Source organism: Dermochelys coriacea, chromosome 12 (genome assembly GCF_009764565.3).
Source record: "Dermochelys coriacea isolate rDerCor1 chromosome 12, rDerCor1.pri.v4, whole genome shotgun sequence".
Taxonomy (NCBI): domain Eukaryota; kingdom Metazoa; phylum Chordata; order Testudines; family Dermochelyidae; genus Dermochelys; species Dermochelys coriacea.
In genome coordinates, this window is record NC_050079.1 from 11744461 (window position 1) to 11759806 (window position 15346).

General features: G+C 43.6%; 1 protein-coding gene across 1 annotated transcript in view; it reads right to left on the reverse strand.

Moving 5' to 3' along the window:
* The window catches only part of LPCAT2 (lysophosphatidylcholine acyltransferase 2), a 51185-nt gene extending 36517 nt beyond the window's left edge, over positions 1-14668 (reverse strand). Inside the window, exons 1-5 of the mRNA XM_038368606.2 lie at positions 14511-14668; positions 7999-8138; positions 6708-6925; positions 4690-4802; positions 141-201 (exon numbers count right to left, since the gene is read on the reverse strand). Of these exons, the coding sequence (XP_038224534.1) occupies positions 141-201; positions 4690-4802; positions 6708-6925; positions 7999-8138; positions 14511-14618 (640 nt within the window). The 5' untranslated portion in view covers positions 14619-14668. The remainder of the gene's footprint in view (positions 1-140; positions 202-4689; positions 4803-6707; positions 6926-7998; positions 8139-14510) is intronic.
* Positions 14669-15346: the final 678 nt, after the last annotated feature.

Here is a 15346-nt window from a genome sequence, read left to right on the forward strand (position 1 = left end):
ACAGTACCTTTGCAGACTGTAAATAAACAAAAGAAACCCACTGGTCCAAATGAACATATTTACAAACTGATGAAGTGACTTTGTAAATCATACCTGACCACGATTTTCTAACAAAATACATGCAACACAATGTCTCTCACCTTGTTTAAAGGTGATCAGGCAAGAACGATTTGTACAGGTGCCTTCTGGGAAAATCAGCACCTTGGATGAAAAAAATGTATATATATTTATATACATATACTTTATACTTTTGCCTTAACAACTTATACATGCCTGAAGATGTGACGACTTATTCAAGCTCTCTGAGCTGTCGATGAGTCCTGATACTGCATCACAAGTTTATCACTCTGTCAGCAAGGAAATGAAAGAACTAGTGAAGGATGCCAGTGACTGACAGCGATTTTATTCGTCTGGATTTGGAAACAAATGCTTTGTAAGAGAGCCAACTTCGGGGAAGGTCTTTGTCAAGTCTGAAGTAGAGCACAAAAGGCCTCCAATGTTTCCCTTGCAGTATCTAGTGTTGGAAATAATGAGCGATTGTTTCTTTCTCTGCCAGACACTCCTTACAGATCTGTAAGCTGTATGAACATTGAGTTTGGGTTGACATCAAGTGCATAGGAGGCACTCAAGCACTTACCGATGCAGATGCTATCAACATGAGCTCAGATGCCAACTGTGAGGATATGATCATGGATCAAGGGGCAACAGCAAAACACAGACTTAGGGTGGGGGCATTTGTGATATGAGGATTTCTGAAAGCATTACGTACTACTGAATGTTTCAGAGTAGCAGCCGTGTTAGTCTGTATTCGCAAAAAGAAAAGGAGTACTTGTGGCACCTTAGAGACTAACAAATTTATTAGAGCATAAGCTTTCGTGAGCTACAGCTCACTTCATCGGATGCATTTGGTGGAAAAAACAGAGGAGAGATTTATATACACACACACAGAGAACATGAAACAATGGGTTTATCATACACACTGTAAGGAGAGTGATCACTTAAGATAAGCCATCACCAGCAGCAGGGGGGGGGAAAGGAGGAAAACCTTTCATGGTGACAAGCAAGGTAGGCTAATTCCAGCAGTTAACAAGAATATCAAAGGAACAGGTGTGGAACACCACACAACAGAACCAGTAACCCAGGAACCTATCCTTGCAACAAAGCCCGTTGCCAACTCTGTCCACATATCTATTCAGGGGATACTATCATAGGGCCTAATCACATCAGCCACACTATCAGAGGCTCGTTCACCTGCGCATCTACCAATGTGATATATGCCATCATGTGCCAGCAATGCCCCTCTGCCATGTACATTGGCCAAACTGGACAGTCTCTACGTAAAAGAATAAATGGACACAAATCAGACGTCAAGAATTATAACATTCAAAAACCAGTTGGAGAACACTTCAATCTCTCTGGTCACTCAATCACAGACCTAAGAGTGGCTATACTTCAACAAAAAAGCTTCAAAAACAGACTCCAACGAGAGACTGCTGAATTGGAATTAATTTGCAAACTGGATACAATTAACTTAGGCTTGAATAGAGACTGGGAATGGATGAGTCATTACACAAAGTAAAACTACTTCCCCATGGTATTTCTCCCTCCCACCCCACCCCCCACTGTTCCTCTGATATTCTTGTTAACTGCTGGAATTAGCCTACCCTGCTTGTCACCATGAAAGGTTTTCCTCCTTTCCCGCCCCCTGCTGCTGGTGATGGCTTATCTTAAGCGATCACTCTCCTTACAGTGTGTATGATAAACCCATTGTTTCATGTTCTCTGTGTGTGTGTATATAAATCTCTCCTCTGTTTTTTCCACCAAATGCATCCGATGAAGTGAGCTGTAGCTCACGAAAGCTTATGCTCTAATAAATTTGTTCGTACTACTGAATGGCTTCGGTGTCTGGAAGAATCACACACACTGGATACCCAGGAGGTCTTAGAATCATCTTCGGAAGCAACGGGACTAGAAGGAGATACAGTGTGACACAGCACAGCCAACCCTTCATAGGAACATAGAGCACACCAGCAGCTTCGTCTTTTCGGGGCACTCTAGTAACACCTATTGGAATTCTGAACTCTCTGGACAAGAACATGCAACTCCTGAATAGTGTCACTGTAGCAAAAATTACAAAGAGATGCTCTTACTTCACTCCCTCCTAGTGCACAGGGCGTGGCTGGGGGAAAAGAAGGCATGCCCAAGTCATCCCTATGCTCCAGTGATACTCTGCTTGGGGCCATAGGTAGGTAGATGCAAGTTAGAGCAACCCCGAGGATGCTCTAATGTATGAAAGAGGGGCAGCTCTAAGGATAGAGGAAGCACAAAGATGGTACACATATGACCATTCCTGTACCAACCATAGTACAACCAGAACAAAAATTGCTGCCTAGGTATGAAAACTGATACTTAAAGGCTATGAGGCTGGTGCCCAGAGAGAGAAATTTTCATATTCCTACCTCCAGAATCAAGTAGACAAATGCAACCAGTTCTCTCTAGACCAAGAGAGCCACCCCTTGAGAACCTAAAAGAAACGTGATGGGAGCAGCTGCATATGCTCCTGGCTAGCACATGCCACCTACCTCAGCAGACATGCTGAGAACAGACAAAGCACTCTAACCAGATAATGACTTCCCCTGTACTCCTTGCTGAGGAGTACAGAGGAAACAACAGCTGGGCCCCTTTGTTGCTAAAAGGAATGTTCTTCTGTTGATGCACACTGTTCTAACAGAGGCAGCATTTGGCCCTATATATTTTAGAGTATGTTGTGAAAACATGTTTGCAGTCAGGTTCCTCCAAAAAAGAGGAAGGAAAACACACAGGACTGGGAGACAGTAAGCACAGACTACATTCCCAGCTTGGCCGCTGACTCACTCCACAACCTCGTGTTGGTCACTTAGCTATGCCTCAGCATCCTCGTTGGTAAACTGGGAATCCACGAGTCTACTCTAATTTATGCCACAAGCCTAAACAGACCCCAATACCTCTGGGGATTGGGATAGCGCAAAACTGTCTTAAAGCCACCACTGTGTCTGCCCCCTGTCTTCAGCAAAGCTCTGGTGCACCTGGTCTATATTCCATCCAACCACGCATTTCCTCCAGGAAAATGAACTGCACTTGCTCAATCACATCTCCATTTCTAAGCACAGCATTACTCAAAAGCTTTCCTAGACATGACCTGAGTGTTTGATTAAAATGCCTGCGTGGCAGAGTTCCATACCTGTGACAAATGGAAAAACAACCAAGGCGGCTGTAAGAATGCATAAGGAAAATCTGAACATGCACTTGTGAGTCAAATTAAGCCTAAATCCTAACTAAAGAACCTGGAGCAAGCTGCTTGTGAAATGAAAATGATGCATGGTACATTTAAGTAATCTCATCCCAGGGAGAAAATGACATGTGTTTTGGTTTTTCGTTTCCTGGAAATGGGGATCTATGGCTGCTGGCTGTCCCAACCGCCCCTTTATCATTAGGGCTGTGCATTCTGGTTCAACAGAAACATAAATATCTTGCTATTGGCGTCTCTGACTTTTCACAAGCTTTTTATTTGTGCTTCAGGAAGCCAGTTATGGAACAAAAAATAAACTGATAGCTAGTTTCCTCATGATGTTTCAATCATCCAGGAAGGGACCTGCTCTGAGAAAAATAGATCTCATGATATTTCAGCCACTGAACTTGTTCTCAGTCACTGAAAACAAAAACAAACACAGGCATACACACGAGATCAGGGCAGATTTCTTCCTTGGATGCTCCTCTGCCTTTAAGATCTCCACACACAGTAGAAGAGGTGCCATTCCAATGCGTGGGATAGGACAGGCTCAGGATTTGGTCAAATTGGACTGGGGAGTTCAATTGTGTGAGACTCCCTGTGCATTGTCAGTCGGGGGTTTTATGACAGGGCAGCAGTGGGCTGAGGTCAGAACTAGAGGATCAGCTTCCTCAGGAGTCCTTTAGGCTTTGCTCTTCCAAAGCGGGCAGACACCTTAAAGTGGTGGCTTTAAGACAGTTTTGTGCTATCCCAATCCCCAGAGGTATTGGGGTCTGTTTAGGGGTATGCGAAGGCTCAAAGGCCCATCCCAGCCCTTGGCCTGGCACAGTATCTGTGGAGCTGCTCCTCCAAACACTACTCTCTCCATGGAGGTCCCCAGCATCCAGCTATTCAGGCTGGGAAGATAATGTAGTCCTAGAAGCAGAGAAACAGCGTGTGCTGAAAAGTTACCATAAGCGAGTAGGTGTGCAGTGCTGAACAGTTACCATAAGAGAGTAGGTGTGCAGAGTAATATCCATTACGCTCATGCTGAACTCGAACACAGATGAAAAGTGGCTTCCAAAATACAGGTGAAGCTAAATGCCTACTAAGTTTCAAGCAACCTGTTCAACAGGCTCAAGGCCCCAAACTTCGGGGCAGGGAGAGGGGGGGAAAAAAGCATCCCTGTGAGTGTTCTTGACATATATTTTTTACAAGTTGTTAGTACGTTTGGGTTCTGAATTGATTCCTCAGTCACTCAAGAGTAATTACGCTGGAACCCCCTTTCCTTTTTTAAAAGCCTTTTATAAACCCAAAAGGGTTGATGATGTCTCCTTTGGTTTGAAAGTTACAGCTACAGGCAAGTGTCCAAATGAATGGGACTTTTAAGCCTTAAGCTTCACAATTTAAAAGGAAAACTGACACTTTACAGCCTATTTTACCTGTGGCCACTGGCCTCCTGATGTTGCTCGTTTAATCATCTCATTGATTGTATTCCTTCGAGAATCTGGATCTAGACGCGATACCAATATAGGCTGGAAGGATCTGATAATTGCTGTGAAAGAGAGATTCAAGTTATTATTATTCATAGCACACTAGTACCTAGAAGGTCCAACTGAGATCAAGTGCCACTGTCCTAGGCATTGAATAAGCACATAGTAAAAAACAGACCCTGCCTCGATCAGCTTCCAGTCTAAATAGAAAAGACAGGCTAAGAATGGGAAAAACAAGATATTATTGCCCCTAATACAGAGAAATTATGTGATTTTCACCCAAGTTCATACAATCTGTGGCAGAGACAAGAACTGAATGCAGATCTCCCAAGTCCCAGTCCTGCCTTGACCACGAGACAATCTTCCCTGCTCCTGTGCTCCCAAAACTACATAGCAAATATCAGCAAAAAGAACTGGAGGACTTGTGGCACCTTAGAGACTAACAAATTTATTTGAGCATAAGCTTTCGTGAGCTACAGCTCACTTCATCGGATGCATGTAGTGGAAAATACAGTGGGGAGATTTTATACATACAGAGAACATGAAACAATGGGTGTTACCATAATGGATTTTTTTAAATGCAAACAGATGGACATCATACCAAAAGGACTGACAGTAAAAAATCCATTATGGTAACACCCATTGTTTCACCCATTGAACTCCTGTTCTTTTTGCAGATATAGACTAACACGGCTGCTACTCTGAAACATAGCAAATATCAGTAAGTCTTTCATGCTAGTCTAGTGGTCTTAGGTTACTCTTCCTAGTTGCCTACTGGGAGTTTGGCTTTGCGTTATATTGATTATGAAGAATGCTGTAAACTTCAGGCTGGCCACCGTAAAAAATAAAGGAGGTGAGATTAGTAAAAGGGCTACAGCATGTATATGGCCCCAGTAATAAGTGTGGGTCTTCTTTTTTCTTGGGTCGATGGGGGAGGAGGAGGAGGAAGGATCAGACAATGGGAAAAATCAAGCATATATTCTATTCTAATCTACGGAAATTCCTTTTTACAGAACTATTTCTTCACAGCTCAGTGACACACACACACACAGGAGAAATGCTCAGAGAGTTCAAACACAGAAAGCAGTGGCAAGAATATGCCATTTTCTGAATTTCCTTGGTCTGGGTCTGTTCTGCATTTTCTTTACATAACTTCCCACCTCCAAGACCTCTAGTAATTTGTATGTTCATCTGTAAATTCAGCACTTTGAGGGCTTGATAAGTCCATTCCATCCACCCATGTCAAGTAAAGAAGCCTTTTCACAACTGTCCCATTCTTGGAAACGTCTGGCAGATCTGCACCAGAATTGTCAATTCCACTGCTTCCTTCAAGCCTCCTCTGAGCTACTCATTTTCACAGGCCAGGGGCATATCTAAGCCTTAAGCGTAGGCTCACTACATCCAGTTCTGTGGCAAGAAGTTCTCCCTGTGGCAGAAGTTCCCCCAAAGTCAGGTGAACCGTGTTCCTTTGGTTTCTTTGTGTTACTCCTGAAGCCCCTTTGTCTTCCTGCCTCCTTCCCCCCAAGAGTCTGAAATTTCTGGGAAGCTCCCACCCAGGTTGCCCAAAGGCAAACGCTGTCAACAGGAGAATCTTCTGGCTAATGACTTACAGGATGATTTTCAAGGGTCACATGAGTCATGTACACAAAGGAAGACAACAGAGTTAGAAATTATGACAGGACAGTGTTAGGGAGGGAAAGACAGCGGAAATATAGGTCAGGGTTTCAAAGACATTTAGGCACCTAAAGATGCTGATAGGTGCATGGTACAATTTTCAGAAACGCCTAAGCAAGTTAGGAGCCTATCTTCCATTGAGATCTGAAAATCCCACTAGGTGCCTAGATGCATTTTTAAGTGCCTAAATAACTTTGAAAATCTGGCCCTCAGTCACTTTTTAACATAGGACTTTGGCTCCTAAGTCACTAAGGAAAGTTTTATCTCTTATCTGTAATTTTATCAATACTTACTGCCAAATATTGGGGTCGACAGGTTCTCTAACCTGGATACGCTCGATGGAAATCCAGCTACGACACTAACAATTCCATCAAAGAAGCTTGAATGAGGAGCTGCCACAAAGATTGGGGCTTCCAAGGGACCTGCTACTTTCCCCTTCACTTTAATTTGGAAGCCCATCAAGAAGAACAAAATACGACCCAAGCACTGGAAGGCATATTGGGTCACTTTCCTTTAAAAAGAAAATAAAACAAATAGCATGCATAAGTGAATAAACTCCATTACGTGCCCCGGCCACCATTTCTTTCCCACTTTAGAATAAAGAGCATGCAAGTAAGGTTTCCATGTCATGCATTATAACTACTGGACTCATGCACCAGCTAGGCGGGACATCAGACACTACTGCCTCCTTTTTAATGTTAAAAACTACAGGGATTCCACTTTGAATCAAAATAGCCAGTCAAATAACATCAATCCTGTTTTTTTAAATGATCCATTTTAATAAAGAAACCCTGATTAAGATGGAAAGTGATCATATTCCTTTAAAGAGGAACTTTAACTCTCAGCTACTCCCTGGTTTTGCTGTAACCCACTTCCTGTTATTATTCGCGCCTGGCATCATATGGCTGCAGAGAGGGAAGAATCTGGAATGCACCCAAGATATTGAAAGGCCCAAAGCTAAGTGATCAAAACCCAGAATCCCTGCTTATAACAGATATAGCTGTGAAACAGCCCTTTGATGACATCCCACCTAACAGAAGAGACTTGTGAGCGGCCACAAGCGTTTTTGTTATCATGCATAATAATATTGAGCAATCTGGGCACAAATGTGGCCAAATACAAACTTTACCTATTATGTAACATCAGCAATATACGGGGATGCATTTTCTTGTTCCCATCATCCTTGGGCAGAATTCCAAAGGTGTTTTACTTCCTTTGTTAAGGAGTACCCCACTCCGTGGCCCAAATATTCCTTTCCAGCACCACCTCTAAGGAAAGGCCTGGCTTGCAAAGTGTCTATCTTTAACATCTAAACTAGCTCCCAAGGTCTCTGCTGCAATGAGCTGAGCAAACTACATAGCCCACCACACAGAAGAAGATTTTCAGATATTTGCATGAGGTTGCAGAAACTTTTTCTGTTTTACAATCACTCAGAGAAAATGCACTAAAATGCTGTTGAATCGAAACATGTGACGCAGACACATTCTCCACAGCATGTTAATAATAAGGAAAAAAAATATTAAAGTTTGAAGCTTTTAAAATACATTGCTAAAAGTTACCTAAAGTTTGACAATTGCTTTTTACCTCTTCCATCCCATGAACGGCACAGATCCTCTCTCAGAGTGGCAGAAAGTCACAATTGCTGCAATTGGCCATGTTAGCAGCAAAATTAATGCAGTGCATATGGCACGAAATGGAAGCAGGATAATCCCCAACAGGACAGTCTGGGAGGGGGAAAAAAAGGAAGAAAATGCACCAACAGAAATCACTGACAACTGATTTGCTCTGTTTACATAATGTGGACTTTAAAGTACTTATGTCACTGCTACACAATTAATTACGAAAAGTATTATGTGATTCTAACACAACTACAGATGTTTATATAAAAGGAGGGGGAAGTTATTTTCTTTTACAAACGGTGCTTGGGAAAATTCTATAGTTCGAATTGGAATTTCTGAATCTTTAAGTAAAGGATCTTACAAGAATGACTGGCATAGGGGATTGGAAATTTATTTATTTAGTGCGTGCACAGTCGTCTAGCCAAGCGATGGCATCTTCAGTGGCATGATCCAGTTCTTCTAGGCCATCGTTGAACCTAGTCAGCAGGCATTCCTCGACAATGTGCATCATTGGCAGTGTCATGCCGCAGCTGCACAAAGAGCTGTAACAAAGGCCCCAGCGAACTGGTTGGCTGCACAGAGACCTTGCCCAGTCTGGAACCTGTTCAACAGGGACCACCGGCAACGGGACAGGTCAAAACTGGGCAGGCAAATTGTCGGGTCGGCGACAAGGGACTGGTTGGGGATTATAACAGATAATCATCTTCTCACCAGAGTGTTTCCGCCCTAACATCCTGGCATGGCAGATTGGAAATGATAATGGTCGCCTCCAGGTGACCAGTTCACATTCAGTCCAGATAGCTAGTAACCAAACATCATTACCACCTGACATCTGCTTGATGTGTCTCAGTCCTGGTCCTAGGGAACACATCCACAACAAGCCTACTGTAACTTGCACTAATGTTGGTATAGCCTCAACAGAAAGACCAAGATGGAAACAGGCTAAGTCCCCCCTGCATTAGTAGCTTGAGCTTCAGTGGCACTCAAGCATCCAAACATGTGCACACACGCTGATGAGCTAGCTATGTCAAGCATGAAGCCACAGTTACTTGGAGCTAGACATTTATGGGCATGGTTGGGATTTGAATTAGGGGTAACACTCAGGTTGTACCCCGAGCTATAAATGTAGTGACGCCATACCTAAATTGCCTGTTCACCCCAAAGACAATCTCTACAATTTAAGTTCTAGCATAGTACGAGCATCACATGTCATTACAGCTGCCCAGGCAATATCAGTTCTATGGACAATAAAGTCTTCAGTCCGCAGTCACTCTAGGAATTTTTCACAAACACTGAAGTCGCTTAAAAGTATTAAAAACATACAGGCTTGACGAAGACAACATGATCAATATTTTACTTCCTACCTCCTGACTGCTTTGAAATGTGCCTCTCTGAATCCTCAAAACACACTGAGAGAGATCCTCAACTTTATTTTTCGTAAATTTAGAAAAAACTTCGTTTAGACAGGCTAAAACTGAAATGCACTCTGAGGAGCTGTTGAAAGGAAGAAGACACAGCTTCCCTATTCCTTGGTCAATGACAAGAGCAATATGTATAATCAAAATATAACAATATTTACACAGAGTATAATACACACAAAGCAGTCTTGCCACAATCAAACTGTTCCTCTTTGACTCAGTTCGTAAAGCTCTCTCAAACATGCTGGGTAGGTACATCATAGACACATGTACCCAGGAAAATGTAGACTGGCTAATCCAGCTATTCAGTAAAGGTTATAAAACTACAAATCATGCTAATATGAATGCAAATATTTGACAGAGTATTAAACTTTATCATGATGTAACCATATTCTGCTTGTGTATATAACAGAATGAATGCACAAACCATATTCATCCAAAGGCATACTGGATGTCATGAAGCCTCTCAACATAACTAATCGCAATGAAAGAGCTTAATGTGTTCTATTTAAGCTGAAATCTTGAAATAATTTTACAATGTTTTTCATTCAGGTCACAAACAACAGAATGTAGAAACAGAAGAATTAGTTTTGGGAAACCCCCACTTGGAAAGTTATATCTGAAGGATCATTACATCCACAGCCATTTAACAATGAATTTCCAAAACCAGACAGGTACATTGTAGCAAAAAGTGTATCCTACCAAAAACAAGCAAGTTGTGTTAAGTATTTTAGTGCCATATCAGATGATTGGCTCTTATTAGCAACCATGCAAGCTTTACCTTTTTTTTAAGCCTGCAACTAAATAGCAGCATTCCTCCCTCAAAGACAGCACTTCTGATCTTATCTTTACAAATGACTATTTCCTGTTCAATAAAAGCAAGGCCAAACAGCTGCCCCAACCAGGAAATAACTTCCGGAAAGCAATTTCTGATTCATACAGCTGAATGATCATTACCAAACTATATCACTGTCTTGATTCTTACCTCTCCCCTTTAAATTAACTGTTTGTAATTCACATTGGAGATTAAAAACATTTCTAAGTATTATTCATTCTATTCTTCAATATACTCCATTGGCTTTTGTCTGTTTGTCTGTCTCTCTCTCTCTCATCTCCTTCAGCATTCCTTCAGTCTTATCATGGCATCCTATCGTTCCAAAAATAATTGGATCATCTCCAATCAAAAGTAAATTTGTCCTTATTTATCTTCTAAATCCATCAGCTATCACATCCAGGAAAATCTGAGCCCTATTATTATTACTAGCATTTGTCCTATATCTGGGAAGTTAAAGTCTCCCATGAGCACATAATTCCCATTAGTATTTACTTCATTAAAAACATTAAAGAGGTCTCTATCCATATCCAAATCAGATCCCTGTGATGTATAGCACACCCCAAGCACTATCCCAGAGGAAGCTCTAGTAGCTTTCTTCCCCAATGTAATTTTTGCCCAGACAGACTTTGTCTTATCCATTCCATCACTTCTTATTTCTTTACAGTCTACATCATCATTAATATACAATGCTACTCCACCACCTTTGCCTTTATTTCTGTCTCTCCTAAATAGCACATACCCTTCAATACTGTACTCCAGTCATGACTACTATTCCACCATGTTTCTGTTATCCCTATATGATCTGGTTTCACTTCCTGCACCAGTAGCTCTAGTTCCTCCATTTTGTTACCTAGGCTCCTCGCATTGGCAAACATCTTAATTTTTGCAATTTGGCTTTGCTCACGTTTTTTACCTGATTAGGCACAGCCATTCTACGGCCAGTATCATCTGTCAGACTGGTATCTACACTACCCTTCCTCCTTATGTCCATTCTCCTACCCATGGCTGTATCCTTTCTTACTTTGTTTTCTTCCCTCTCAGCATTAAACTAGAGAAGAAAAGGAGTACTTGTGGCACCTTAGAGACTAACAAATTTATTAGAGCATAAGCTTTCGTGAGCTACAGCTCACTGCATCCGATGAAGTGAGCTGTAGCTCACGAAAGCTTATGCTCTAATAAATTTGTTAGTCTCTAAGGTGCCACAAGTACTCCTTTTCTTTTTGCGAATACAGACTAACACGGCTGCTACTCTGAAACTAGAGAAGAGCATTTGTTTTCGTGCAGAAGTTTGAACATGAACATTCTATGCTGTCCAATGTCCACAAGAAAGATTCAGCTAGCAAAATGTGAGTGAAAATCAGGATCTTCAGTTCCCATTGGCTCCTTGTCTCTCTGTCAGGCCTTGACCTGCAAGGTGCACCTCACAGGCAGACCCCAGAGCTCATGGAGAACGCCAATGGCCTCGAGGAGGCTGTGAATGGGTGCCAGGCTCACCACACACTGCACCTTGCAGCACTGGGGCCTGAAACCGTACCATCGTGTAATCTCCCCCCACTTCCCTGTAGCTTTACAGGAACATACTTTGACTGCTGAACAAAGTGGAGATTATTGTAGAGAGCTGGAGTAATGGACCATGGTTTCAAATTGCAGGCTTCTGAAAACAAGTTTCTGTATTCTATAACCGGGTCTGCTAGTATGGAAACCTACACCTTTGGGGAAATAGCACTAAAGTCAATGGCACAATTGAGAAACGTGGGGTCCATGCTTGCAGATCCTGGTGTGTTTGTATTTAAGAAGCATTTCAGTCCACCATTAAAGCAGAACAGAGTAAATACTGATCAAAATTTGATATGCAAGTGTCTCACCTTTCCTCCACCTCACCTACCTTCAATGTGAGTTATTTAAAATGTAATAGAGTATGATATATAGAACTATTTAGATTTCCATCACATACTAATCCCAGATATTTAATAAAATATCAGCAGAAAGTGGACAATGATTAGGCCACACTGTGTTGTGTTGATTGTCCTTACTGAGACAATATCAGGTCAAATTTGGCTCAAAGTTTAGATTTTAATAATATACGATTTTAATGTTTTAAAATAATTGTTTCCACATATTTTAATTCTAAAGGGTGAAAGGGAAAAAAAGTCTGTCATCCAATGCCCTGCAGCATTTGCATCCACTACCCTGTAGAATCTAGTTCAATTGATTCTGCAAACTGCAGAACAAAATCTGTTAACGATAATGTGAAACTGGCTACCCTCTTTGCACTGTCTAAACTAACAGATAAATAAGATAGTCAATATGTAAAAAAAAATAAATTATATGTTTTCAATTATTTAATTTTAATCTGAAAAGAACAGGAAAGAATTTTTAAAGTGCTTAACATGAGTCCTTTTAAGATCAATATTATAATAATTCACCTTTTTATACTACCATTTCAAAGTGAGGCAGGTATTATTCACATTGTATAGATAAATAACCCAAGAACAGTGTTTAAAAGTTCATAGTTATGACAAAAATAATGTTTTAAGCTATGTTCTTTCCTACTTTATAAATAACCATAGCCCTCAGGATGCAAACACTTATGCAAGGGTGTAACTTTATTCACATGAGTTACAATTTTGATGTCAGTGGGACTATTCATTTACATAATTATTTCACCTGCTTGTTTGCAGCATTGGGTCATTAGATTATTAAAGTGAGATAATTTTAAACAGTGACTTACTCTTTATGCTGATTTCTTTTACATTTCCCCTAAGCTTTGATAATATAAACAGCCTAGTCATTGTCACTTATTGCTATTCAATTTCACTTTCAAGGTGACATGAACCAGAAAAATGAGGAAACGACTAGGAAGGAAATGTTTCCACTGGATCTGTTTTCCCTGAAAAAAATTTCTAGTGCTGTTAAATTTTATAAAATGCTCCCCCACCCCACCAGAATCTCAAATCCCAGTGCTCCAACTGGATCTAATTGTATATTAGAGCCAACTCATGGGCCTATTTTGATCTTATGGTACCAGAGAGCTAACATCAGAAGTAATTGCACCTCAGAAGTTCTATTCCATGCATCCGATGCAGTGAGCTGTAGCTCACGAAAGCTTATGCTCAAATAAATGTGTTAGTCTCTAAGGTGCCACAAGTCCTCCTTTTCTTTTTCCTTGAATTCAGTGGCTCTCAAACTTTTTTTTTACTGGTGGCCCCTTTCACCTAGAGTGCGACCTCATAAATTTTAAAATATATTTAACACCATTATAAATGCTGGAGGCAAAGTGGGGTTTGGGGTGGAGGCTGATGGCTCAGGACTCCCCCTGTAATCAACCCCCGACCCCCGTTTGAGAACCCCTGCTTTAACTGGTCAATTGGACCCAACAGCCACTGTAAGCTGAGAGGTTAACTCTTCAGTAATAAATACAACAAACAACAACATCGTCATCTCAGTGCAATGGGAGATGCTTTTTAAGGGGGGGGGGGGAAATCAACGTTTACCGAGACATAGTCTTTGTGACAGCGCCTCTGTTTAAAACAAAAAGAAAAGGAGGACTTGTGGCACCTTAGAGACTAACACATTTATTAGAGCCTAAGCTTTCGTGAGCTACAGCTCACTTCATCGGATGCATCGGAGCTGTAGCTCACGAAAGCTTAGGCTCTAATAAATGTGTTAGTCTCTAAGGTGCCACAAGTCCTCCTTTTCTTTTTGCGAATACAGACTAACACGGCTGCTACTGCTGAAACCTGTTTAAAACGGAAACTAGCGCTGTGGGGTTTGACGAGCCGCGGGAGGGCGATGGGGTCGGTTTGTTGGTACAAGCGGCTCCTCCTGGCATCCCGCCGCCGGAGCGCTCGGCGCTGCACTATGTCCACGCACGGAGAGGGAAGCCAGGTGTCCGTGCGAGCGGCCCCGGGGACACGGAGGGAAGAGGCAACCCTGATGCCAAGCTCCGGCACGCACCCGCCGGGGGGGGGGGGGGGGGCAGATGGGCAGCTCCCCTGAAGAGCCCCGAGGGCGGGCGGCTGGAGGGAGGCGCTTTGCTCCCGGCTCCTCGCCGCCCGGGATCGACTCCTGCCCGGGCGGAAGAACTGCACGGGACTAAACCGCCTCATGCCCTTGGCGGGGTGGTGGAGGAGCCCGGCCCGGCCCGGACCCTTCCCCGCTCCCGGGCGGCTTGTCGTTCCCCGGGCACGTGGGCCCCGTTTGCACCCGCGCCGCCGGCCTTACCCGGGCTTTGTCGCGGGCGCTCAGGCGCCCCTCGTGCACGAAGGGGTTGCGGACGCTGGGCGCGTAGAGCGACTGCTGCCTGGGCAGGGGGAAGAGCCGCGGCGCCATGGCCCCGCGCCGCCGGGCCGCTCCACCTCCCGCCGCCACCTGCGCATGAGCCGCCCGCGGGAGGCTGCCCCGAGCGCTTCCCGGCCTCCCTTCGGGCGGGGGCGGCCTCTGCTCCCGGCCTTTCACGTGCCCCGGGGGGGTTCTGGGCAACCCCTGCCCCGGCTGCAGCCGGAGCCCCCAGGAAGGCTGGGAACGGGAGGGGGGATTTAATGGCAGCCCCCCCCCCCTCCACCCCGGCGTAAGCGGGTCTCTGAGGGAACTGTCCCCAGAGCACAGCCAACCCCCGGGCCCTGGTGGCCCCCAGCTTTGGGGGCTGGGAAGGGAAGCGCCCCCAGAACAAAAGAGCCGCCCCCCCCCCGCGCGTTCCTCCTGCAGGAGCTGTGACCAAAGTAGGAGGCTGGACCCCCACACTTCCCGCCTCCTTGGACTCGGGATAGTGGGGGGTGGACCCTTGCCAGCACCCCAAATCTTGAACAGCAGGCGCCCTTCTCAGAGGCAGCACACGCGAAGCCTCACATCTCTCTATTTGTGGTACCTATCTGGTCTCCATCGCTGTAGTATCTACATGCCTCACAATCTTTACAATGTCAGGTTTCAGAGTAGCAGCCGTGTTAGTCTGTATTCGCAAAAAGAAAAGGAGGACTTGTGGCAAATTTGTTAGTCTCTAAGGTGCCACAAGTCCTCCTTTTCTTTTTGCGAATCTTTACAATATCTAGGGTGACCAGATA